Source organism: Gambusia affinis, linkage group LG11, assembly GCF_019740435.1.
Source record: "Gambusia affinis linkage group LG11, SWU_Gaff_1.0, whole genome shotgun sequence".
NCBI lineage: Eukaryota > Metazoa > Chordata > Actinopteri > Cyprinodontiformes > Poeciliidae > Gambusia > Gambusia affinis.
In genome coordinates this window covers 8,459,984-8,484,560 of record NC_057878.1, presented here as the reverse complement: position 1 = coordinate 8,484,560, position 24,577 = coordinate 8,459,984, and the positions used below count along the sequence as shown (strand labels likewise).

General features: G+C 37.9%; 2 protein-coding genes across 5 annotated transcripts in view; both read right to left on the bottom strand.

Moving 5' to 3' along the window:
• cerkl (ceramide kinase-like) overlaps positions 1-16,623 on the bottom strand; it is a 29,223-nt gene extending 12,600 nt beyond the window's left edge. For 3 of the 4 annotated variants that reach the window (XM_044131413.1, XM_044131415.1, XM_044131414.1), the window contains exons 1-4: positions 16,354-16,623; positions 13,998-14,107; positions 9,055-9,285; positions 630-761 (exon numbers count right to left, since the gene is read on the bottom strand). In XM_044131413.1, the coding sequence (XP_043987348.1) occupies positions 630-761; positions 9,055-9,285; positions 13,998-14,107; positions 16,354-16,511 (631 nt within the window). In that variant the 5' untranslated portion in view covers positions 16,512-16,623. The remainder of the gene's footprint in view (positions 1-629; positions 762-9,054; positions 9,286-13,997; positions 14,108-16,353) is intronic. The other variant, XM_044131416.1, reaches the window with a different exon arrangement.
• A 2,624-nt stretch (positions 16,624-19,247) lies between these two features.
• Positions 19,248-24,370, bottom strand: neurod1 (neuronal differentiation 1). Its single transcript, XM_044132102.1, has 4 exons — positions 24,268-24,370; positions 22,607-22,878; positions 21,250-21,479; positions 19,248-20,329 (listed from the first exon to the last, which is right to left on the bottom strand). Exons 2-4 carry the CDS (start codon positions 22,864-22,866, stop codon positions 19,770-19,772), a joined length of 1,050 nt encoding a protein of 349 aa, XP_043988037.1. The 5' UTR covers positions 22,867-22,878; positions 24,268-24,370; the 3' UTR covers positions 19,248-19,769.
• Between the last annotated feature and the right edge of the window lie 207 nt (positions 24,371-24,577).

The following is a 24,577-nucleotide window of genomic DNA, read 5'->3' as shown; positions in this document are numbered from 1 at the left end:
TACATGGTTGTGTGTGCTTGATAGCTGCCAAAAGAAAAAGTGGGACAACGGATATCGTGCCATCTGCTGAGAGAAGGGAAAGAAAGAAAAGAGGAGTAGCTGTGAGAAAAGAAGAGAGGGAGAAGAAAGCAGGAGAGGAGGAATCGTAGAGACGATGATAGAGGAAAAGAAAATGAGAATAGGGCAAGAAACAGGGAAAGGAGATGAGAGGAAGTTGTGTCCCTCTGTCATAACAGATGGACTTAGCTCCGCCTCCAGGATCAGGTTACCTAGCGACCAGAAACTGCCATTAGCTCTGACCTTTGGACCTGGACACTTAAGCGCACACACAGAGATTTCATATATATATATATATATATATATATATATATATATATATATATATATATATATATATATATATATATATATATATATATATATATATATATATATATATATATATATATATATATATATATATATATATATATATGTGTGTGTGTATTTTTTATTATTGTTGTTGTTTAATCCCAATACAGAACAAATGTTAATAGCGATTGAACTGATTCTTATCACAATAAAATAAATTACTAAACTTGAACGTCCTTAAGTGTGGTAGAAAGAGATAACCAGCGGGATGAGCCAACCTGTGATGTCAGTGAGGATGTCCGCCATCTTAAAAAGAGGAGCCACATGGTCTCTGTAGATGTGAACGGCCTCCTTCTTGTGGCTGCTTGGGTTGATAAACACCTTCACATACCTGGGCCGGCAGCTGAACCCTGCACACACACACATGAATACACCCGCCATGAGCTCCTCCATCACTGCCACCTGCGACGTGTTTGAGCAAACTCTGGAGGTGAGGTGGAGTTGTGAGTTTACAGCAAGCGAAAAAGATACTGCAGCTTTAACAGAATCCTCTCATATTTATGTACAATTATGTAAGTTACAATCAGGGTGAATTGCTACAAATTGTGAAAGACCAAAGCTGTTTTCTATATGCAGATTGTGTGGAAAATAAACAGCCTGTTGAAAGCAGGTTAAAAAGCTGCTTTATTAGTTTACAAAAAAAAAAAAAAAAAAACAGGTGAGGGATGTCCTAAATGTATACTCAATTGTTAAAGCGTGCATCATATTTTTCAAAAATAATTTCTCTAATCAAATAAATTGTCCAGATTCCTTTTCTCATTTTTGGAGTCCGGGTGAGGAGGACTTGCTGAAAAATCCCTGGGCTTTCATTAATTTGGTGAAATCAACAGGATTCATTTATATTTTGATATAATTGCAAGTTCTTAATATGATTGCACAAAAGCCATACAGTTATTTTAACATGACTCAACACTTGCTATCTCCGAATGAATCAGTTACAGGGATTTATCATTCCCATGTCTTTAGCAATCTAAAATAACAACTAGAGATTAAAAAATGTTGTTCCAATGTGCTGGTCTTGATGGATGTGCTTAAATAGATTTAGCCTCCAGAAGCAATCTGCTTTTTGAATCGAGTGCAGATATAAAGCAAAACATTGGCAAAAAGGGAGTACACAGCACGGCTTTGTGAATTCGTCTTTTGGTTATAAATAATGAATTTGGTTCTAACAACCCAGAAAGAACTAGAGTCGACTCTTTAACGACAAGTTAATCACATAGAAACTCTTAGAGCTTAGACTACAGCTCCCATTTCTCGAATGTGAGCACGTCTAAAGACGGCGTGTGCATGTGTGTAGTTTTACAGGATTGTCTCCAAAATACACACAACCGCCAAGGCTCCCCCCACACAGCTCATCATTAGGCAGATTTAGAGACCGCATTATGAATCCCCATAGACTAACTTAGATCAATACACACACACCAGCTCCATTATCCAGCTCATGACTATAATCTGCTCCCAACAGGCCGTGACCTCGCCCTGTTAATGACCCCACTTGCACACACAAAGTGCACCTCCTACCATCACTCCATAGTTCTGTTCAGGTTCTCCGGAGATCTTACGAGGAGCCACCTGACACCTTCATCACAACGGAGCCCCAACAGTGCAAGAAGCCACACCCACTGTTTTTAAACATCCGGTCCAATATTTGTTACATTTTTTTATTGTATCTCTACCGATACGGGTTAGCCACCAAATTATTTGCAGGTAAAATAAGTATTGGACGTGTCATGGGTTTTTCCACTGTAAATCTTTTAATGGGGATGAGATAAAATTCACACCAGACGTCAGCAACAATCCAAAATTATCCACACAGCTGAAGGATATCAAAGCAAATTAGTCCGGAAATGAAGCCACTGGTAAAAAATATTTATAATACATTTGCAGAAATTGATGAAATTGTAGAAAAGCCTTTTCTGGTACAGACAACTTCCAGCCATCTCTTGCAGGAGGAGACAAGTCACATGAATTTCTCAGACGTGATCATGAGCCATTCATTTAAAACAAATTGTCTTTGAAACTTAAAGGTTATGTGGATCCTCTGTATGCACTCTAATTGTTGCCTATTTTTATAGCCTTTCAGCTGGAGAATAGTCAGACCATTAACAGCTGAATGGCTTGGAAATTCCAACTTGCTTCATCTTCGAATTGTTATTAAGAATGTCTTGGAACATTTCTCCATTCATTCTTTCTTCAGCTAACTGAGGCCTGCCAGTACGATGTATATCATACTTTGGCATTATGATTTTGGTGTGATAGACAGAGTTCCTCGAAACAAGGTGTGCGAAATTGATTCTAAAGAGTTCAGCGTTGGGACCTTCTGAATTGACAGCATTTCACTGAGTTGTCCAGACGTTCTGCAGCAAGCTTTAAACAATGCTTTTTCTTCAGTGGTGGAGTTTTATGCAGCGAGTTTTCAAAGAGATCATTCTTGAGTGAATTACTTCTTTTCCTGTAAAAAAACAACAACAAAAAAACTAATGTCTAAAGGTATTCCTGAAAATCTTCATGACATTAAAACCCATAATTTAATGTTGTGGACAAATTCTCCCTTGTTTATTTGTATGTGTGGATTACTTGGGTTGTTGCTGAAATCTGGTGTCAATTTTTGTTCTTACTAGAAATATTTAAACCAGGGAAAAGACTGACACATTTCAGTATGTATTTCACCCTGCGCTTTATTTCTGTTGAGATTTTTTTTTTTCATTATGGTTTATGAGTAAAAGGAATTGATGAAGGATAGCTATTAAGTCTCCATTATTCAGGAGCCACAGACGAAAACAGTAATACTGGATGAGCTTAGTCAGTAGCATGTTGCTTTGGTTTTCCGAACCGTTGCCATGGTAAACAATCTCTGTGTTGTCAAGGATCAGTGTTGAATTTCCGACACAGGACTTGAAGCTCAACTGCTGAATGCTGTTGACAAAAACAGAGGCTCCACCTGAGGTCACTGGTGCTCAGGGTCACTGGTGTGCTGGAAGGGCAGCCTCTGTCCCAATCTGAAGTCTTTTGCTGCCTCTAATAGTTTATTTTATTTTATTTTTTACCAGGTTTGAAACATATTTAGAACCTTGGATGCTCCCATCAACTCTTGACTAGCTTTGTTTTTTTTCTCGTGAATGAAGAAAACACTTTCTTGCATAGCAGGAAATGTATTTCCAGTGCTAGCTTTCTGCAACACAGAGTTTTACGTTTCTGGCAAAAGTTTCCATTTCAATCTCACCTGGCCAGAATAACTCACACATTTAAGACGTCCCCTTTATCCAGGCATTACTTGTTGTTCCCCTTCATTACTTGTTGCCTCTTGTAGGCCTCTTGGTCACATCTTGGACTCTTGGCCATGTCTTTATATGTTTGGAGTTGTCCCATATTATTTCTATTTTCAGATGATGGATTAACGAACATCTGAGAAATGCTGAAAGTTTGGGATATTGTTTCATAATCCAAACCTGCCTTAAACGTCTCAGTGTTATCTCTGACCTGTCTGAGGTCTTCATAGGTCTTCATGATGTTTGTCTGTTAACTAATTATGTCCAGCAAACCTGAGTGGCCTCCAAAGAACAAATGTATTTCCACTATTTAGACTCTATTTACCAGTCAGGTGACTTCCACAGAAACTTGACGAACTGCATTTTATTTAGTAGTACAGATTAAAGTAGGTAAAATTCAAATGCACAGCACACATTTCAGATTTTTTATTGCAAAGAGAGCCATGGCTTTCCCTTTCACAGTTGTGTGTTACTTTGTGTTGGTCATTTACATAATATTGTAACTACAAATGCATTTAAATGTGTGGTTGTAATTTAAAATATCACGAATGTAATCACAATCTCAAAGTTAAAATTTTTGAAATGTCAAAAATTACTTTGATTATTGCATCATCAATCTTTGGAAATTTGATCATACTTATCATTATACATTTTGATGCATCGACTAACACAACGTAAACACTCTACGAGGCTGGATGTAAACAGTTTCACAAGTATTTGCTTGAGCTGTAATCGAAATATTGTGGACGAAGAAATTAATCTTAATTCTGGCATCCTGACATGCACGTACAGGGATGACTGGGAGAAATTGCAGGTTCACAACTGATCACAGAGGTTTTAGGTTTCAGTCCCCACCTCCTCCTATCCGTATGTTAAAGACTCCATGAGTAAATGCTTCTTTTACTTAGTGTACGTGTGTGTCAGTGGGTCACAGGGCTTTGCCTGGACAAAGCCCTGTGACCCAGGCATCTCTTTAATATTTTCCACTCTGATTTGCCGCCGTTATCAAAGGTTCCCATTCGGATTTCTCTTCTGTTCTTTCAAGTGGCAGTAAAACAAAGATTTTTTCCTGACAAACCAATAAAGAGAGAGCAAAGTAAAATAAGTAGGTGAGGGAGGAAGTAAACAGTCTGCTCTCATCCAGTCACTATGGAGACACAGGGATGGACAAGCAAACCAGTTAATATGTAACACAGAGCTTGCTGTAAAGGGCCATAAAGTAATCTTGATAGACAGACATGCTTAGACTGATTTCTTATTTGAAAAAAAAAAAAAAGACAAAACACAAAAAATGCAACAATCAATATATGTTGCTTATGTATGCTGTTGATTGAAACCTGAAAAATAAATATTTGGTTAATTGCTCATGATACAAGAAAAGGATGCATTTTTAGACTCATTCATCAACCATGAAAAGGATGCACCTTCAGTTAAGTCAAACTTTTTGAGAAAGAATAATATGTCCCAATTTCAATTGTATGATCAGTCATATGAGTTTATGAAAATCTAGTAAAAAAAAAAAAAAAACATCCATTAATCACCATCTTGAAATTTCCAACTTGCCAGAGGGGGCGCCAAATATCAAGGTGCTTGAAGTAGTTCAAGTTGTGAAAGAACACAATTTACAACATCACCCAAAAATACACACCTTGTCATAAACAAATAGTCTAATATGGACTTATCCATTCTAAATATGTTCTGAAATCATTTAAGTAACAATGAAACAATGAATTTAAAATAGGAGAACAAAGGAAATTTTAACATTTGGCAGATGAAAAGACACTAAATGTGGATTTAAGTTCTGATAAAAACATTTTAAGGAAATGATCAGTGATAAATTGTACTAACCTGAACCCCCCTAAGGGGGTTTCTGTTACTTCAGGACCCCACCAGACAAAAAAAGGAAAAACTAATTTTATACTTTACTTTTATAAAGTATAAAATGATTACCTTATTTAATTCATTCTTTGTTCATCAGTGAATAAAAAAAACAGATTTCTGGTATTTTAAAAAGTGGCCAGTACACATGCAGATGACTGGAGCTTTAGTTTGATCTTGTCAAACAACACAGTCAAAAAAACAACAACGAAACACTCCCCTATGCACTTTCACAATGCACTTGTATACCTAGTGCTACATTTGCACTTTGAGTAATTTAGTTCAGGGTACTGCAAACTATAAGATTTTAAAAGCTGAGTAAAACTGACATAAAATTTTGATTTGAGCCACCTTTCTTCTTCCATTGTCGCTGCAGCTAAATTAAATTGCAACAGAAGAAATTGCAGACAGCTGTGAGACCGTCCTTGCTTAGTTTTGGAGCAGCTTCTTAAAGGTGCATGGCGGAGCAGAAAATCCAAATAAAACCAAAGCTAAGGATCAGTAATGATAAAAGATGACAAGCAAGTTTAGGTTTAGAGAAAAACTGCACACTGGATTATAATATGAAGAACATTTAAGTGATATCAGAAAAATAGATTCTGTTCACTAAAATATTAAAAGTCAGTAAAAAATTGCATAGTGCATAACTTATAGCTAGCATGGTGTTAAAATATATTGCTCCACATTGAAACAGTCTCTATACAGCACAAATACTTACCTTTTGTAGCTCTGACTGCCATTCAGTTTCTGCACAGCATTCTGCAGCTGCCTCACGCAGCAAACGGGACAGAATAACGCTCGGGAAACAAGAAACAAGGTGCTCTCTGCTCACCATTGTGCAACTTAATGTTCGGACCTAGAGGTTAAGAAGTGGCGACGGTGTTTGCGGCGGCGAGACTGCCCACTCTGCGACACCAAGATTCAAGCAACAATAGGCTTTTCATACTGACCTCTGGCTGGAAAATAGGCTTAATGTCCGCAGAGCAGCAGAGTGACTGACTGTGTTTACCTTTCACGTCCACACACACATACAGAAATAGACTCCTACACTGCGGTGTTTAAAGTCACAAAGGCCGTCACAGTTTGATCTGCAGTGTGACCACTCGAGCTGACACTCGACCTGCGAGCCATTCATGCACGCAAGTATGAGGCCCATAACGCAGCCTTGAAGAAGTTGTGACTTTGCTGCAGGGGCCTCAGGGGTAATCTGGTTTGATGGACAGACAGACGCACAGTCAGACAGGTGACCAGCGATAATGTGTCAGGCTGATGCCATGGTGGGGGAGCGATGGTAGCCCGAGTGTCAACTTTGACCTCCTCATTTAATGATTGCTTGTAATGTCTCTGTTGGGTTCAGCATAGATGCAGAAGCGGAAAAAAGCTGAAATGTAAAGCATGTTCATGCGACTTAAATCCATACACACAGCACTTCAACATTTCTATTGTGAGTTAACAGTCAGCCAGGCACTGCCCACTACAGTGCACCTGGGAAATCAGCGCATGGGAAACTCAGAGCGCGGTAGCATCCAGGACTTCACTGAAAAAGCTCCTGACAAGCAGATGGCTGCTGCTGAGGAAGCTGCCTGATTTACTAATAGATTAGCTGGTACACTCTTAAGTAGGGGTGTAATGGAAAATTTTCTGTACAGTCCCTTCAGTCGGCACTCACACCAAAACTAATGCAGACTTTTAAATTAGAGCACATGCAGAAAGTTTTGGTGCAAATCTAAAGTGTAATTTCTACATTCCTCTGCGTAAACAAAGCAGAGAACTCCTCTCTGTTACTAAGGTCTGCTATTTAGAAACATTACATTAAAAGTTCACAACACCAAAGCTTTATGCCACAGTTTTTAACACCCAGGAGGTACGGAGCTTAATTACTCAACTGAAACAACTTCAAATAAAAAGTAAGGCGCAGAGTAAAGGTTAAAGTTCAAATCTATCTGCTTCTAGCGTTCAGCTAGGGTTTCTACCAGCTTTTCTCATCTAGATACAGGATTTCTTGATCTGCCGAAGAACAGCATCCCCACATCATCATGCTGCCAAAACTATGTTTTACAAAGAAGAGATGTGCAGTGTTATCTTTCTGCGTGTAGTTTTGTTTTGTCTCATCTGACCAAAGTAGTGTTGATTTCAGTGACCAAAGCTGTGGTGCTAATATTTCATCTATGGTCTGAAATTTAACAAAAAGGCAATTAAAATAATAAGAATTATGGCAAAAATGGTAACGATGTTCAACAAAGAATGAAAATGAGACTAAAATACTAGAGGAAGATGAAATCAAATCAGATCTAACTTTCATTCTGAGAAAAGGTTTGAACAAGTTAAAATCCTAGCCAATAATTATTTACAAAATTCCTATTAACTTCAAGCAATCGTCTACAGTTCATCATGAACTAACTGAGACACCGATACAAGTTGAAGGAGAGAGGCGATATTCAGTGCTAGTCACCAATAAATCAGTTTTTACCTCATGTACTGCAACCTTTCAAGTAGACCAGTTTTTTAGCTAATCTCTTCTGCAGACAACAGAAGACAACAAGCGCTGACAGCATGATCGTTACTACTGCTGAATGTGTATTTGTAATCTGTGCGTCTTTGTTCTTCTGGATTATGAGATTAGGTCTCCTGTCTGATGAAACTCTGACTCACCTCACTAAGACGAATGTGAACAGTCTTGATGGAACCGATTGCAACAAAAAACACAGCTAATACAGCCAAAAACTGAAAATGTGCTCACTAGTTGGTTATCTACTGTATTTTATTATTGCTCTTAGTGCAGATGGGGGTGAAACGGTTAATTGTAATTAATCAATTATTGAAATAATTGTCGCCTAACTTAATAATAGATTAATTGTTAAGTGGTATGTGCGGATGCAAAAATATATATAATTGTCTTTAAGAACAACATAATCAGAGTAGTAATTGAAGCCAAAACTGTACAAAGCATTTACATTTTGCATTTACGATAAATATATTTAAGGTAAATATGTTCTACCAAGAACTCCTCCAATGACAGTTTTAGCTTCACCTGGTTCAAATTCTGTAAAAACCAAAATCTCCTGTTAAGTAACTTTTACTATCCAAGAAATAATTGGTTAATGCAACCATTAGTCAATTTATCTACAAATTATCAAACACTAAAGGGATGCTAACGCAATAAAATGTTTATTTTCCTATTTAAGAAAGGAACTGAATCATTTGTTTTCTGCATCTTTTAACGTTTAAATAAAGGCTAAATAAGCATAAACAAAGTCTATTTATTGATACATTACTGTCTAATATGACTGTCTTATTCCCAGCTGCATAACTCAGCAGTATTTGCATAATCATCTTACAATGTGGCAATCACCGATGAACTGAGTCATGTTTCCATTGCTCCATCTTATGTAACAGAAACAACCCGACTCTTAGCTTGGACTGTCAGCAAGTCTATCAGAGTGATACCATGCTTCGATGCACACAGTTTGGTTTTGTTTATAAACATGACATTTACCTGTGAGCAGTTCTTTCAGAGTGTTATACCAGGAGTGTGTGTGTTCTGCGGAGGCGTTGTGGAGGTGCAGTGTGTCCTCCTCCAGCCTCCGTCCTCTCCTCCTGCTGTGGAAGAGAGCGAGGCCGAGCACGGCTCCCCCCGACTGCTGGCCCGCCATTCGCCTCCTCTTCACCTTCACGGCGAAAACGTCCTGCAGCAGCACCACACCTGCCTCCACCACGCTCCCTTCCCCTGCAGCGAGCGATGTGGACAGGGTACAACATGTGAGCTCAAAACGCTAATTAAGACAAAATCTCTAACATCTCCATCAGGTCCGGATAAAATTTATATCACCTTTGACATTAATGAAACATTTAATCCCCATTTATTTAAATGGTGAAGTATTTTATTCTGCATCATAAATTCTATATTTAAAAAAAACTGTAAAAGACTAGTAATTACAAATACACTGCAAGAGATTAATGGAAATATTTTCATACTCTTCAGTTTAACCTTCACCTGAAGGATGAAGGTTAAACAAGAAGGGTCAAACTGCAGCTAATTATGTTTATATTATATTCACTAATCTATTGATTGGCCTAATGCACAGTCACATCCTCCAATCATCCGGCTTAATCGGGATGGGAATCTGAAATCTGATTGGTCCACGTCAGATAAACCATCTAATTCTCTCAGGATGCTGTCAGCACAGTTAATGTCGCACACTGCATTACATAACTCTCACATTTTATTCATAACACACACAATACATACTTTTTATTTGGTTAGATTTCTTTAAGCTGACATAGCCGATGACAGACTCCGGGATGGATTATACAAGACTAAAACTGAAAATGTTGCTTTAGGATACTTTTAAAAAAGACTGTTCAGACATTTCAGAATAAAAAAGGTTTAAACCACTTGGTGTTGTTTTGATATTCAGACAAGCCATTCTGTAATGTATTCAAATACATTTTGGTGCCTTCAAATACATTTGGAATGAAAAAGCACAACGGTTTGGACTCGGCAGGACAGTACCAGTGTTTTGTCGAATCTGTCTGCAGACCAGTATAAGCATCTCAATTGACTGGCTAATGCTGCGGGCAGCTGGATTTGGACTTCAACAGATTATCCTTCAGTGCCACTGATGTTTTACATTTATCTTGATGATGTTACAGGTGAGTAACTCAGTAAATTCTGCCAACTTTTTGGTCTCTCCTGTAGCTGCATGAACAGCCTTGATGAGAGTCCTCTCTCTTCTGTTTTGGTGTCACTTTTTGAAGCTGCACTACAGAATATTCTGCATGTTTACTGTTACACCCCTGGGAAATATCCATTAAAAATAGTAAGCACAAAAGGAGGCAGATCATTCAATGTGTTAAAAAAAATTAGTTTTTTCTTTTTAGGAATTCAACATGAATTTATTTGTATTAGGATGTGTGATGTGATGACATGTGATGACACCTTTCACAGCAGATGGACAAAAAAGTCCCATCTACTAAAGAGAAATAATAATCCACTTTAATTATCTAAAATATCAAAATTTGTCGATTGATAGCAACATGATCTGATTCAGAATTAAAGCCAGATTAAAGAGTGACCTACTTTATGTTCACTTGTCAAAACTATTCATACTGTGACACATACAATTTCTTTTAGAGTTTTAGAAGAGAGCAATTCTTAAGCTAAGGCCAATATTTATTTACTTTTCAGAGTCGATGCAAATAAAAAAAAAAAAACCAGACTGCAGCTCTGCCAATAGTCATAACCGGATGATCTTAACTAAAGCACCAGTTCATTAGAAACAACAAAGCAGGCAACAGCATAAAAAATACAAAGATTTGAATGTGGACCAATTCATCAGGAAACAGTCCTAAATGGTTATTGGTGATTAACCTCCTCTGTGGGAACAACCCTCCTGCTGTTATCAAACACCAAATACCCCAAATCATCCACCGCTGTTTCCCCCGAGAACCAAGCCTCCATATGTTGAGGTCATGGTTCATGTGTTGAGATGATCTGTTATTGTTGTTGTTGTATTTTCTGCAAGCAAACACAAAACTGCTCATAGGATTTAAAATAGAGGGATACCAAAACACAAGTTTTGGTATCTCTATCTCAAAAATTGCAACAAGTAAGAGCACCTTTAGGTTTTATGCACTCTACCTTTTCTCTAGATTTCTCTGCATGCCTCATTCGATCAACCTGGACCAATTTGTCAAACTGTATTTGATGGAAACACCCGATGGCAGAAATCAAGAGGTGAATGAATCTGGTGAACTAAAATCATTCCATTAAGTCACCAAATTTTTAAAACTTAATAAAAGTATAATATATATAAATGGCACATTCAGATTACCTAATCTAATCAGCAGGAAAGACTCTGTGTCTTTATCTTTGCACAAAAATATGATTCTGATCTGTGCTGACGGAGCCTATAGAGAGGCTGCAAACACACAGGCGCTGGTTGGTTCCATATGGAGGAAAGTTTCCCATCATGACCTCACAGCCCACTGTGCCAACACACACACACACACACACACACACACAACACAGTGGCAGTCCAGTCTCATGGTGACCGGGCCATGTGGTAACTGTAGGGAGTTTTGGATCATAGTGTGATCACGCGCATACACAAAAACCCACAAGCATACACGCACAAACATATGTGTTCAGAGGATAATCATATATTTCCTTTGGACTTCACCTTAAATCCATACCATGTTATCCAATAACTTGTGTTGTTATTATAATGTTGGTTACAAAATACCATCTACTATAGGAAGTTGAATTTGAAACCCCCTTTGTAAGTTGTTACCTGTTAGTAATGTTTTGGTGATGATAACAGGAAATACAATAACCTAACACCTATTTAAATCCAAACAATGATTTGGATTCTATACATTTCATAGTCATAAGAGTGCACCCAATAATAACCTGAAATATAATTAGATTTCTCATTCTGAGTCTCAATGCACTCCCCAAAGAAAAGTTAGAATATGGCAAGATTTTAGAAAACACAAAAAAGATTTTTCACTGAAACAGTAAAATCTGATGCTATCTGTTCTCGTAATAACCGATTAAAGGAAGAGAAACTCTGGTAAACAAATTGCAAAGTTGTATAGCTATACTTGTAGCTATTCTGAGGTTATTTTGCTCATAAAAGATCAAAATAACATTAAATTCACTGCGATTAATCCAGTAACACATTGGGCTTCTTTTAAAATGTGATCTACATCTCAAAAGCTGTTTCAAAACAGCCTGGGAAACTAAAACCTTTTCTTGAATATCAACTCAGAGATTTTTATTTTTTTTATCTCTTATGAAGCCAGTAATTAAGCAAATCTGCATCATCTCCTTCAGGGTCAAAAGAAGGACTGATACAAGGTGCTAGACAGAAAGAATCAATATAAAACTAAATTCCTTTGTTCTGATTTTTCATTATAACCAATTTTTTACTAGTTATCAGTCAATAGGAAATGCTAAAGCCCAATATTTTCCCAGTTAAAACACACCCTACGTAAGAGTTGACAATAACAATGTTTGTTGTTGCTCAGCTGCAACTGAGTGAGGAAGACTTAAAATGAGCAGCAGTGAAAATGAAGTTCTTAAATTATCTATTTTTCCTTTGGAGGCTTCTGCAGGTTTGATAATTTCATAACAAAGATTTTAGTAACCAAAAGAAGGCATCTGCCATAGTACAGTAATTCATAACCATCTCTCCATTTGTCTGGTAAACTGACCGGAAGCTGACTTCAGCGGATACTAGCAAGGTTACTGCAGGGGACTGGAAATTAACCATAAAAGTCAGATTTTAATGTTAAAACAACTCAACTATCCATGGCTTAAAACTCTCTTGTCCACTTGCAATAATGCAAAACTAATCTCTCTATCCGACAGCTCCGGTTTCAGTTTCCTAACAGAAATAGATAAGATGGATTTATGTTTAGAAATAAACAAGAGCAGATGATCCATTTATATAGAAATATCTCATCAACACACAGAAACACACACACACACACAGCGTGCTGACAGACTGCCTATGTGTATGTGTGCGTTAATCTCCTCACACTGAGAGACTCTAATAACCCCCCACGGGCCGAACCAACTGCTCTCTAGTGCTGCCAACACACATGCACACACACACACACACGCACACACACACACACACGCAGTGCTGGCTTAATGACATTAGTTTGGATGAAATACAACAAAACAGATTGGCTTCACACACACAAACACGTTGAATTTACACCTTCATCCTGCTTCACTAACCAGTTCGGTCTGAATGGGTTCCAAGTAAAAATCTACCACACAACAGGAAAGCACTAAATATGAGCAAAATGGTGCAAAATCATTACAGAAATGTGAGGAAACTGGAAGCTGTGGGCACTTGTAACTTTGTAACCCTTTCAGTACAATATTTACTGAAAATATTTTCAAATACTCATCAAGTATTGGTATTGGGAGAAATCAGAATTAATTTGACTTGTAAAATATATTATTGACATGCACAAAACTTTGATAATATATTCCTTTGTGAGACAAAGTGCAGGGCAAAGTGCCTAAAGAACTTCGTTGACTATTGTTTCAAACAACTTTCCTATCATCATAACAATTTCTGGTCACTAATCACTTCATGTGTGGTAATATTCTTATAGCAGCAGACTTGTCATTAATCCCATGGCGAGTACTACAAATTCATCCCACAGAAGCATCTACATATAGGCAATGCCTTCTTAGACCAAAGGGTTTTCTGCATTATATATTATGTTTACAATGAACACAAACAGTTTAAGTAGGAAGAATGACGTGAATATGTAATGCATGTATACAAATAGCTATAAGTTTCAGGTTGTGTCAAGCAGTCAGACCGTCCCCATCACAACACCAGCCACATTCATAGGAAATGTAGTTGGTGTTACAATTTAAGCAGCATAAGAGTTGTTCCCATGGTAACTGACCTGTGGGACTCTCTGGTATGATGGGGGTCCATGTCAGCCTGGTTCGTGTGAGCAGGACATCATGGCTCTTTTTCCCCACTTTGAAGATCCCTCGCATCAACACACTCTCACTGACAGATGAAAAACACACACAGAGTTTGAGCTTATTTCAGCCAATCAGATGTTATTTATACATGTCCATCACTAAAGTTACTAATAGACCAATCCTTAAACCAATAAAATTAACAAAGAAGAAACAGGTGAAGGAAGTTTTCACGTTATCTTTTCTCAGGCCTTCTCACTGCCATGTACGGAAGACAAGTAGGGTCACTGAAAAATTAAAAAAACAGTAATGACTTTAATCTCAGAATTGTGTCCTTACTGGAGATGAGTGCCTTAGAGAAACCAACTTCAACGACAGAGAAGTGAGTAGTCCAAGCTGGTTCTTGATAAACAAAACTCGCTTCCTGTTTATCAAGTTTTCTTTTTATATGACAGGAGAAGTCAGAATTCTGGGAAAACAGAGGCTGTCTTACAGACGCAGTGTCGTCAGTCAGAGGCTTCTTCGGATAGGTTACAACACTGGCTGCTATTGCAGACCACAGTATCACCATCTACAATGACTCTTTTGAAAATAGTTGGTTGATATGAGTTACAAAAGCATTTAATTTACCTTTGGGATAAATAAACTATTTTAGAAAGACATTAAATCTTTTTTGCTCAGTGGCCAGTAATCATCTTCTAGTCAAAACCCCCAAATGAGAAAAGCAAAAAGGCTTCCTGTCATTAAAGTAGGAGGGATTGTTGAGCTAGACAAACAAGACGTCTTGCAACACTCCATCAATGCCAAAAAAATCACATAGTGGACCGAATAAAAAACCCTTGACTCTGCCAGAGGACACAATGAGTTGTTCAGGAAGACAAAAGTAGATCATCAACCCAAATTAAGGCCCTTACCGACTACATAGGATGGCATCTGGGAGAGAAGAGCTAATGAACCATAAAAGATCCTCAAAAGCGTCTTTATGCTACCCCTGAACACAGGAACAACTTTTCTAGTGGCTCAGTGATTGCAGCAACACTGTATACTCCCATTTTTCATGCTACAATGTCAGAAGTATGTCTAACCTAGATAGAATCACAACATATTTAAGAAAAGGTTTTTCTGGACACATTTTTGTGTCTGAAGAAATATCAGAGGTTTGTCAATGTTCTTGTAGGGCAGCCTGAGGCAAGCATAAATAAAACAGTGGGGATCTTAGTTTGTACCACCAGCTAGTAGCTATCTCATCCTTGTGCACTTATCAAGCTGTTCAGTAACAGAACAGTGCAAACAGCCCCCAACCAAATGATTTCTCAGAGAGTTTTCTGATACTGAAAGTGCGCGTGAAATACAGTGTGAACACAGAGTGTCATCAATCAATTAGGCAATGAGTCAATACTGCTCACTGTGCTGAGTCACTGAATGGTGATATAACTCACAGGCGCACACAGCCACAACATGTAACGATCATTGTGAAAATGTTCTCTAAATCCACTTATATTTTTGTGGTATTGGAGGAATCACTTCGTTTATGACCATGAGTTTTGCTCTTATCATTCTAAAGGAGAAATTCAGGGGGAGTAAGAGTGAAGAACATATTTTTACCAGGATATATTAATAATAAACGTTAACTTAGTACAAGTTAAGAACTGCCAAAAGACCTGATTGAGAATGCCCTGTGTTGGGGGAAGACCTACAGTTTGAATACAGCAAACATAAAAGAGCTAAAGCTATGGTCAACAAGCTAGCAGGTTGAGTGTTTTAACTCCTTAACCCCTAATATTTAAAATTAGTAAGAATGTAACCAGTTTTGTTTAGTAAGTACATTTTTTAAAATGGTCTCAATTTAAGCAATTTATGCATGTACTATGCACTCATATGCAACCCTGCAAACATAAACGGATGGATGGATGGATGGATGGATGGATGGATGGATGGATGGATGGATGGATGGATGGATGGAATGAATGTTAGATGTGCACAATTTTTACAAAGACATTCTGATTGAAACCTACCCATATAAAATGAATGACAAATTTCAGAGTAAATTTATTAGTTAAATTCTATTTGTTCCATGAAAGTAAAAAAAAGCTACTTGGAAAAAAATAAAAGAATAATTTCCAACCATCCTACATATAATATCTCAACCTTTTCAACGTTCATAATATGGTGTGAAAAAGTACAAGTTAAATCATCAACCACTTCCGTTGAAATAGGCCTTTTATTTTGAAAGAATTCCCTAAAAGGCTTATCTGCATAAATCCTCCCTTTCCTATTTTATTTCATGTTAACTTTCTGACATGAAGGTGTGGAGGAACTTCATTTACTACTCACCTCTTCTCTTCTTCTTTCTCCACCTGCTCCTCTTCCCGCTCTTCCTCCCCCTTCTCCTCCTCCTCCTCACTTACCCTTCGCTTCTCTTTCTTTTTCTTTTTCTTCTTCTTGCTGCTGTCTCTCGGCTCCCGATGCGCTTCAACCTCAAGCTCCGACATATTTACACGCTCAGTCGAGGAAACAAAAAAAGAAAGAAAACACCACGGATATAAATTTGTTTCTGTCCGATAAACAAGCAGTAAGCTGATCACGGTGTGTATTTCCGGGGTCTCGTCGCTATGGAGACAGGTAGCGGCTTCATCGGACGCGCGGCCGATCCACTGGTGTGTAATCACCATGCATGCGTGGTCACACGCAGGGGCGCGCACGCATGTTTTTGTAATATTTTGGGAAACGCCTGTCCCATTTTCCACCAGACAGAAATTATTTGGTTAAATGAAAACTATTTCAGATCTAAATCAGACACTTATATGAATAGTATTGTATTTAACTATGATAATTTCAATCAAAACAGCTGGGATCTCTGTGACATATTTCAGACAATTGTTTTTTTCTGAAAATTGTAAACTGTTCCTTTTCCACTGAATGGATTTCTGATCCTTGTTTGGGTTAATCTAGAGTTATAGAATATGACAGATTATGATCAAACTAAAATAATCCCAATTTATGCATAATCCAAACATCCTTACAGCTAACCAAAGATGTTTTAAATCATTGGGTGTCAAAGCCCATATGAAGCAATACTAAATCATGACACATGGTCTGTATAAAACACCCTATGAGAAATGTTTGCATCTTTGCACCTCCATCCATCCATCCAGCCATCCATCCATCCATCCATCCATTTTCTATTCCCCTTCTCCCTAATGGGGTCGGGAGGGTTGCTGGTGCCAATCTCCAGCTACGTTCCAGGCGAGAGGCGGAACGGGACAGGTCGCCAGTCTGTCGCAGGGCATCTTTGCACCCAGCTACCAAAAAATATTTAAATAACCAAAACTCATTGCAATTTTTATAGTGTAGCTACTGGAACAAGTTATATTGTGGTGAATATTATTTGTGATTTGAAAATAATGAAAATTTGAGTGAAGCAGTGGGGATATTTTTGGGAAATGGGATTTTCTTCCTAACGAGGTCACACATTTTCAGAAAAATCCAAAACCTTCAAAATACATTTCTGTACAACTCCTACTGGAAATCATGTAAATAAAAATAAATTAATTCATGATATTAGCCAAATGTCCCGTTCTTAAGTTACTATTAAACGACTTACATCCACTGACAAAATATATTACTTTTTGCAAAAGGCCAGTGAAGAATGTCTCTTGGGGCATCCTGCAGTTTGGTACACCTGGATTGTTGTCGTGATGTGTGTTCTGTGATGTTATTTAACAGACACCTGCCGGCCAATCAGAAAGGATGGGGGGTGGATTGTGGTATTAATTCCATATTATGAGCTCCGGCTCAAACACTCACTCAGCATGTGTGCTGTTGGCAGATGGCTGAGTTTAAATCTGCATTAATCAGTGTTATGATCAGTCAACAGACTGAAACACAAAACCCCAATTACAAAGACTGCTCACAATGCAGCTATAATGCTCCTAATGCTGCTGCTACTGTTGCATGATATTTTTAGGATGCTCAAATAAAGGTGAAATATACATTATAGATGCCATTCAAGATGCTTCTTACAGCTTTTGTGCTTCCTTGTCTTTCCTAAGCAAGCTTTTGTTCTAACGATGCCTCTGTCCACTATTTTTTATATCACTGGAAAACCAATCTCTTTCTACTTAAAGTTTGTCAAACAACTTATTCTGCCATTAATTCTTGCTTGGTGTGTTTTATTTGATTGTATGATTGAATTTATCAGTTTATTCATTCAGAATAGAAAACAACCAGAACAGGCACCAGCCTCCTCATGATGGGTACCAGCTTGGACAAGTAGTGCAGGATGGCATCCATCTTCTCAAACCAGCATTTATGGCAAGTCAGTCAAAGTGTTGAATGTTCAAATTTGGCGCAACAGCGAGGTCCGAGCTGCTTCTAAAAATGTTCAGTGAGGTTGAGGTGAGGACAGAAGGCAGAACTTTGCATCTTCTCTTTTGAAATTCTCAAGGTAGCCTCTGGTTAATCCAATATCAGTCTCAAAGGCCGAATGGAGTTTATACTGCTTTGCAAGTTTTTTGTTTTGTTTTTGTTTGTTTTTTTGCCTGCAAACCACATGTTCAACTCTCCCAATATTTAGCTACATATTCAGCTTAACCAAAAAAAAAAAAAGAAAAAACAAAAAAAAAAAAGAAAAAAACACAAATTTCCTTACTTACAATTTTATCTTATTTTGTTCTATTTTTGTTTGGTTTTGAAATAACAGTTGCACTACAATTATTTCTTCATCACTTGACAAAAAGTTTTTTCTTTCTGCAGTCTTTTGCTCAATACGGTTCCACTTCAACAAGGAGAGTAAATGGTGGGATATGGCCACCATATTGTCCCTGTTGACTTACACACACCGACACACTATCAAGCAGTAGGACATTAGTGTGTGTGCATGGAGGGGGCCTCTCATGCATAAACAAGATCATTTTCATAAATTAAAATCTCGCCTGCAGAACGAACATCTGTGCCCTTCACACACACATACACACCAATCCTTGTTTTGTCCTTCACATGGTGGGATAGTGTTGTTAACATGGTATTCTCTGCTAGGAAATTTGTAGACTTTTCACTTCTGTCAACATGAAATTCATCCAAACTCTTTTCAGAGGACTTACAAAATTTTTACAAGGCACGAGATTAGCAAAAAACTGTGTTATGTTTTATATGTTTTATAGACTAAACCGTAGTGTTTTTGTGATGTTGCGGTGTTGTTGCAGATAAATTGAGTCTTAACAGGTGAATGACATGAAATTCCTTTTAATAAAAGGCCTTTATAAACATCTATCTTATAAAATATGAACAAGTCACATGAAATGATAACATAACGCTACAGAAACCATATAAAAAGCAAAAACTTAAAAAGAACATGAACAAGATTAACACTTCACCCCGACAACAGCCCAACATCGCCTCACTCACTGACCCCAAAAATATAGAAAAATCTTTATTCTTTCAACATTTGGAATCGTCATCTGACCTCTGCTCAGATTTTTAACAAAATTGCATAGTTTCTCCAGATTATTGCTCATTGATTGTTGATTAATTTTAAATGATAATATGGACACTGACAAGACATTCGAAGAGCGTCTCCTGCCAGGTGAAGCGCTACAGAGAAGGTTACGGCATTGTTGAACTGCCATCATAAAGAGAAGTTAAAGACCTTGATGAGGACAGAAAGATGAAAAACAAGACAGCGATGAAAAGATAGTGGTCTTCTCATAGCATGGTCTTTCTGTCTTCATCGGTCTCACGGTCCTTCATCCTCAGGAGTCATGAAAGATGGCGTTTAACTGGGCGTTCATCAGCCGTTCGTGGTGTGAGTGTCCGTCAAACCCCATCAGTTGTTCCACCTGCAGCTCGCCGCACCGTGGGTTGGGCCCCCCGCTGCCATAGATGGCGGGATGGCTACCAGCTCCTCCGCCTCCATAGTGCACGCTGAAGGAAAAGCTCTTGTCGTAGTCGGAGCCAGCGACGGGCTCGTGCTTGAAAGACGAGAAGTTACCGTTGATGCTCAGGGGCGGGCTGAGAGGTGGGTCGAACGCTGGGCCATCGGGCACCAGGACTCCATCGAAGAAGGGTTCCAAGGAACCGTATGGCTGACCTTTGACCTGGTGGAAAATATGGGAAGGGTCCATGGTACCGTAGGGGGGGCTGGGCAAACCGGCTGTCAGTCCAGGGCTCTGGTAAGAGAAGTGTCCGGGATATGCGGCGGCACCGGCAGGGGGAAGGTGCGTGGGCATGTCCGGTGTCTGCTCTGGGAGGAAGGTCCGAGGGTTCAGCTGAAGGCAGCCTGCCACCAGGTTGGTGGTCGGCTGAGAAAGACCTGAGAACACAGAGAAGTTTTACGGTCAGTATCGATCGATGATTTGGAGTGAAACGAGACCTCATGATATTTCCCTTTAAAGTGAAACCTGTCTCATGAAGTGCTATCCAGTTGCTCATTATTTTGTCCGGAGAAGTTAGTCTGAGTTGTTATTTTGAGTCGCTGGTTTTAAGCTGAGTGCTCAGATTCAGATAAATCTTTGTTTAAAACTTTTATTTTGAAGTTAGAAAGGAAGCAGCTCTCTGCTACAAAGGAGGCCTCCTCCTCTTTAACCTGTTCTGTTTCTCACCATTTTGGAAAATCTTTATGACAAACAAACTGAAAAGATTTGAGCAATTAGTAGGCACTGTAAGAATATCAAAATCATTAGCAGCTATAGTAGAATTTGTTATTTCATAGTTTTTTTTTAAGTAGTCTGCACTGGATGTGGTCACCTCTATGGTTCCAAATCCAGAATGTGTAGATTTAAATGCAGTTAACAATTTATATATATATTTGGTATTAGCCTAGGCAAACATGAGAAAAAGATGAACTATTAGTCATTAATTATTGCCTATAGTTCTTGCCTCATTTCCCCAAACTCAATTTTACATATTTTCCTGTCAGAGGAGCTTCATGTTTTGTCCCTAGCAATGAAATGTAACAGCACTTATGAGTGTTTAACACTTTGAGAATATGGTTTAGATGTTCGTAATCTTGAACATACAGTCACTTATTACTCACTTGCCGCATTAAGTAGCAAGTAAACAAAAAAATGGCCACATCACGTTGTCAGACTCTTTTAGTTGACCCACGAGAGCTTGCAAGTGTGAAAATGAAATTGTCAAATTGCGATTTACATTACCTCATCAAAATTTTTCACTATAATTTCATCAAGTATGTTCTAATGTTGCTTAGGATCACAATGCTAAACTTTTCACCTTTGCAAAGCGCCTGGACGAAACTCATGAGGTCGGGGGCCTTGCCAGACCGCAGGATCTCACTGAGAGCCCAGATGTAATTCTTGGCGAGGCGCAGGGTCTCAATTTTGGATAGTTTCTGGGTCTTGGAGTAACAGGGGACGACTTTTCGGAGACTCTCCAAAGCGTCGTTCAACCCATGCATGCGATTTCTCTCCCGGGCGTTGGCCTTCATTCGTCTGATCTTAAACCTGCACAGACAAAAAGAAAAAGAGCAATTAAATATATATTGGCTGCCATAGATGGTCAACAAATTGCATAATAAATTGTGTACTGTCTATTCAATAAGGAGTGACCATGTGTTGTGTACAATGTAAGAAAATTTAAAGGATTGGTTTTCTTTTCTTTTTTATATTTGAATAACCTACATTTAATTTCACTAGGATGTGTTGAAAATCTATAATACTAAACAAGCCAATCATCATTTAAAGCATTTGAGACGGAATAGTTTTACAACAATACTAATGTAATTATGTTAACGCATTTTATAAAAATAAGCCATGCAATAAAAAGTGTTTTGCAAAATGGGCTTTGTCGCAGGAATTATGTGAGTAGTGTTGGGCAGGTTTGGGGCAAAACTCACGCAACAACCACCCGTGTCCTAAATGTCATCTTTGCAAAGTTCTAAATTGTAATTAGATAAGTGTTAAGATTAACATGTTGGTTTGCATGCACTGTTTGCTACTGTTTTTTTTTTTAAATGTGTTCACAAGTTGATTTTTAGGAAAAGATGTATGATTGCAGTCATAAAGGTTGACTCACACAAAGCGCGTGTGAGATGACAACAACAAAGGAAATCAATTTGAGAAGGAAGTTTAACAGGATTACTACGACACATTGATATGCCCTTTTCAAGCCCTTTTTCTGAGGATCATGCTGGGAATGATGGAAGTACAATTTAATTTTTAAACAGCACATTTCATACAGTTGGTGACATGGGGCCAAATATAAGAACAAACTTTGTAAAATTACGCTATTAATTAAGACAAACCTTTGTTTCTTTTGAGCCTCTGTCTCTTCTCTGTTTTGCATTACTGTACATTACATGAAATGATCATGATTTGCACCAATGACAGAAAATACCATTCTACACTGGTAGAACTAAGAGTTCAAGGAAATCTGTATAAAATACATGTTGCATGGATTTCATGTAATTCTGAGGGGTCTTTATTTAGATTTTACATTTCTGTCATCTGATAACACATTTGGTTTCTGTGTCAGAAATATTATTTCTATATTCAGGGTGTCTCTTTAACTCGTTTATTTATGCCATATCCACAAGCAGGTTTTTACTATTTGCGTGAAGGACAAACCATACCTCTGAAGACGAGCCTTGGTCATCTTTTTCTTCTTCGGCCCTCGCCTCTTGGGTTTGTTCTCTCCATCCTCCTCGTCCTCTTCATCCTCCTCGTCGTCTTCGTCCTCGTCCTCCTCTGGATGGTGGAGTAGGTCCTCCTCCTCTTCCTCCTCTCCAGCTCCCGCTCCTGCTCTCTCCGTCTCTCTGCCTGCAGGGCTGCAGAGCTCCCGCTGCTCGTCTGACTCCACCGACGTGAGCTCCTCCCTAACAGACCTGGTCATGATGCTGATACTCTGCGAACAAAAAGTTGGAGTCCATTTTACTAATATTATTATTATTATTATTATTATTATTATTATTATTATTATTATTATTATTATTATTATTATTATTATTATTATTATTATTATTATTACTGTTGTTGTTGTTGTTGTTGTTGTTGTTTAAAGTGTTTCCAAGCGCTTGTCACTGTTTTTTGTAAATCAGTCAGGACACACGACGTTTTCCCTTCGCATCATCGGAAAATTTTAGTTCCAATTTGGAAAAAGTGGTTCATTTACAATAGGCACGATTCACGTTTTTAACTTTATTTCCATCAAAATAAGGTTTAAAACGAATGAAAGAACATTTTAATCCAGCTTTAGAGTTAGCAATCATGCATCAGTATACGCGCACCTTAAAGGTCCGACAGTAGAAACCGGATAAATACGATTCTACTTAAAAATAGAAATTATACAAATTTAGCAGAGGCCTACTCACCTAATTTAAATATTTAGTTCGGACGACCTTGCGATTTTTACTCCACAGCGTGCAATTGCTTTCTATCCGTTTTAAGATAAAACGGATAGAAAGCAAATAAATAAATAGGTAAAAGAGGAACAATCCTAACTCCGAAATAACCAATTGTTTGTCCGCGTTTAACTAACCAACTCAACAAACGAATGAGTGCATAAATAGTAAATAAAAAGGAAATAAATGAATAAAAAAATAAATGCTTAAATGCCCTTCCACTTAAAATTGACCGCCTTTTGAGTAATTTTGAATTTAAATACAAAGTCACTGAAATATAGCTAATATACCTATAATAATAATAATAATAATAATAATAATAATAATAATAATAATAATAATAATAATAATAATAATAATAATAATAATAATAATAATAATTCTTTTGTGTTTTTGAAATAAAAATATTTTTCCCTTGTCTTCTGCTGGCATGTCCCGTTAATTTGTTGCGGATATAGTACAGGTGGACATGAGAACATTTCGCTCGACTTCAGTCATTTAAGCAGAACAGTAAAGAAGAAAAGCAGGATAATAGAAAGATTATCTAACTGGAATATTTAATTAGATTTTTTTTTAATGCAAGCATAAAAAAATGTTGAGCGTAAATAATTATCAAATAGGAAAAAAAAATAATTAATTGGACACAATGTAATGTTTCTATTTAGAAATTAGCAGTAATTGTTGTAGATTTGGTTTTATTGTTTGTTTTAATTAACTCTTTCTGATTGAGACGAAGTTCCCAGGCAACCTATTAATGAATTAAATGTAGCGATTTAGGCCCCCGTGACTCCTTTAATTTTAGTGTAAACTATCCTAATAAGAATTCACACATATCATACTGTATTCATAGGATGTAGCCCATAATATTAATAATAACTGCGTCAAAAGCCTACCTGTTGTTTAATGAACGGCGCTCGTCAGTTCGCAGGCATCCCGCGCGCTCTGTCTGTGTCCGTGCGTGACTGTGCGTGATCTGATGGGAGCTTTCTGAAGAGCGTGCGAGATGCTGCTGGTTTTATACTCAGCATCACAGACACGCACACACACCCAAGCCCACGTGCGGGGGGCCGTGAGTAATTAGCATATCGAGGTTCCACCCTCCCGGCACGCGCCATATGGTGCTTACGTCATTAAAACGCGAGTCTCTCTCTCTCTCTCTCTCTCTCTCTCTCTCTCTCTCTCTCTCTCTCTTCCTCTGCTTCT

Excerpts from the sequence above, each read along its gene's own strand:
- neurod1 (XM_044132102.1), bottom strand. The coding sequence starts at position 22,866 with ATGACCAGGTCTGTTAGGGAGGAGCTCACGTCGGTGGAGTCAGACGAG. Across the intron at positions 21,480-22,606 it reads ACCAAGGCTCGTCTTCAGAG|GTTTAAGATCAGACGAATGA; the intron begins GTATGGTTTGTC and ends TTGTCTGTGCAG. Across the intron at positions 20,330-21,249 it reads CGTCCAGGCGCTTTGCAAAG|GTCTTTCTCAGCCGACCACC; the intron begins GTGAAAAGTTTA and ends CTGTGTTCTCAG.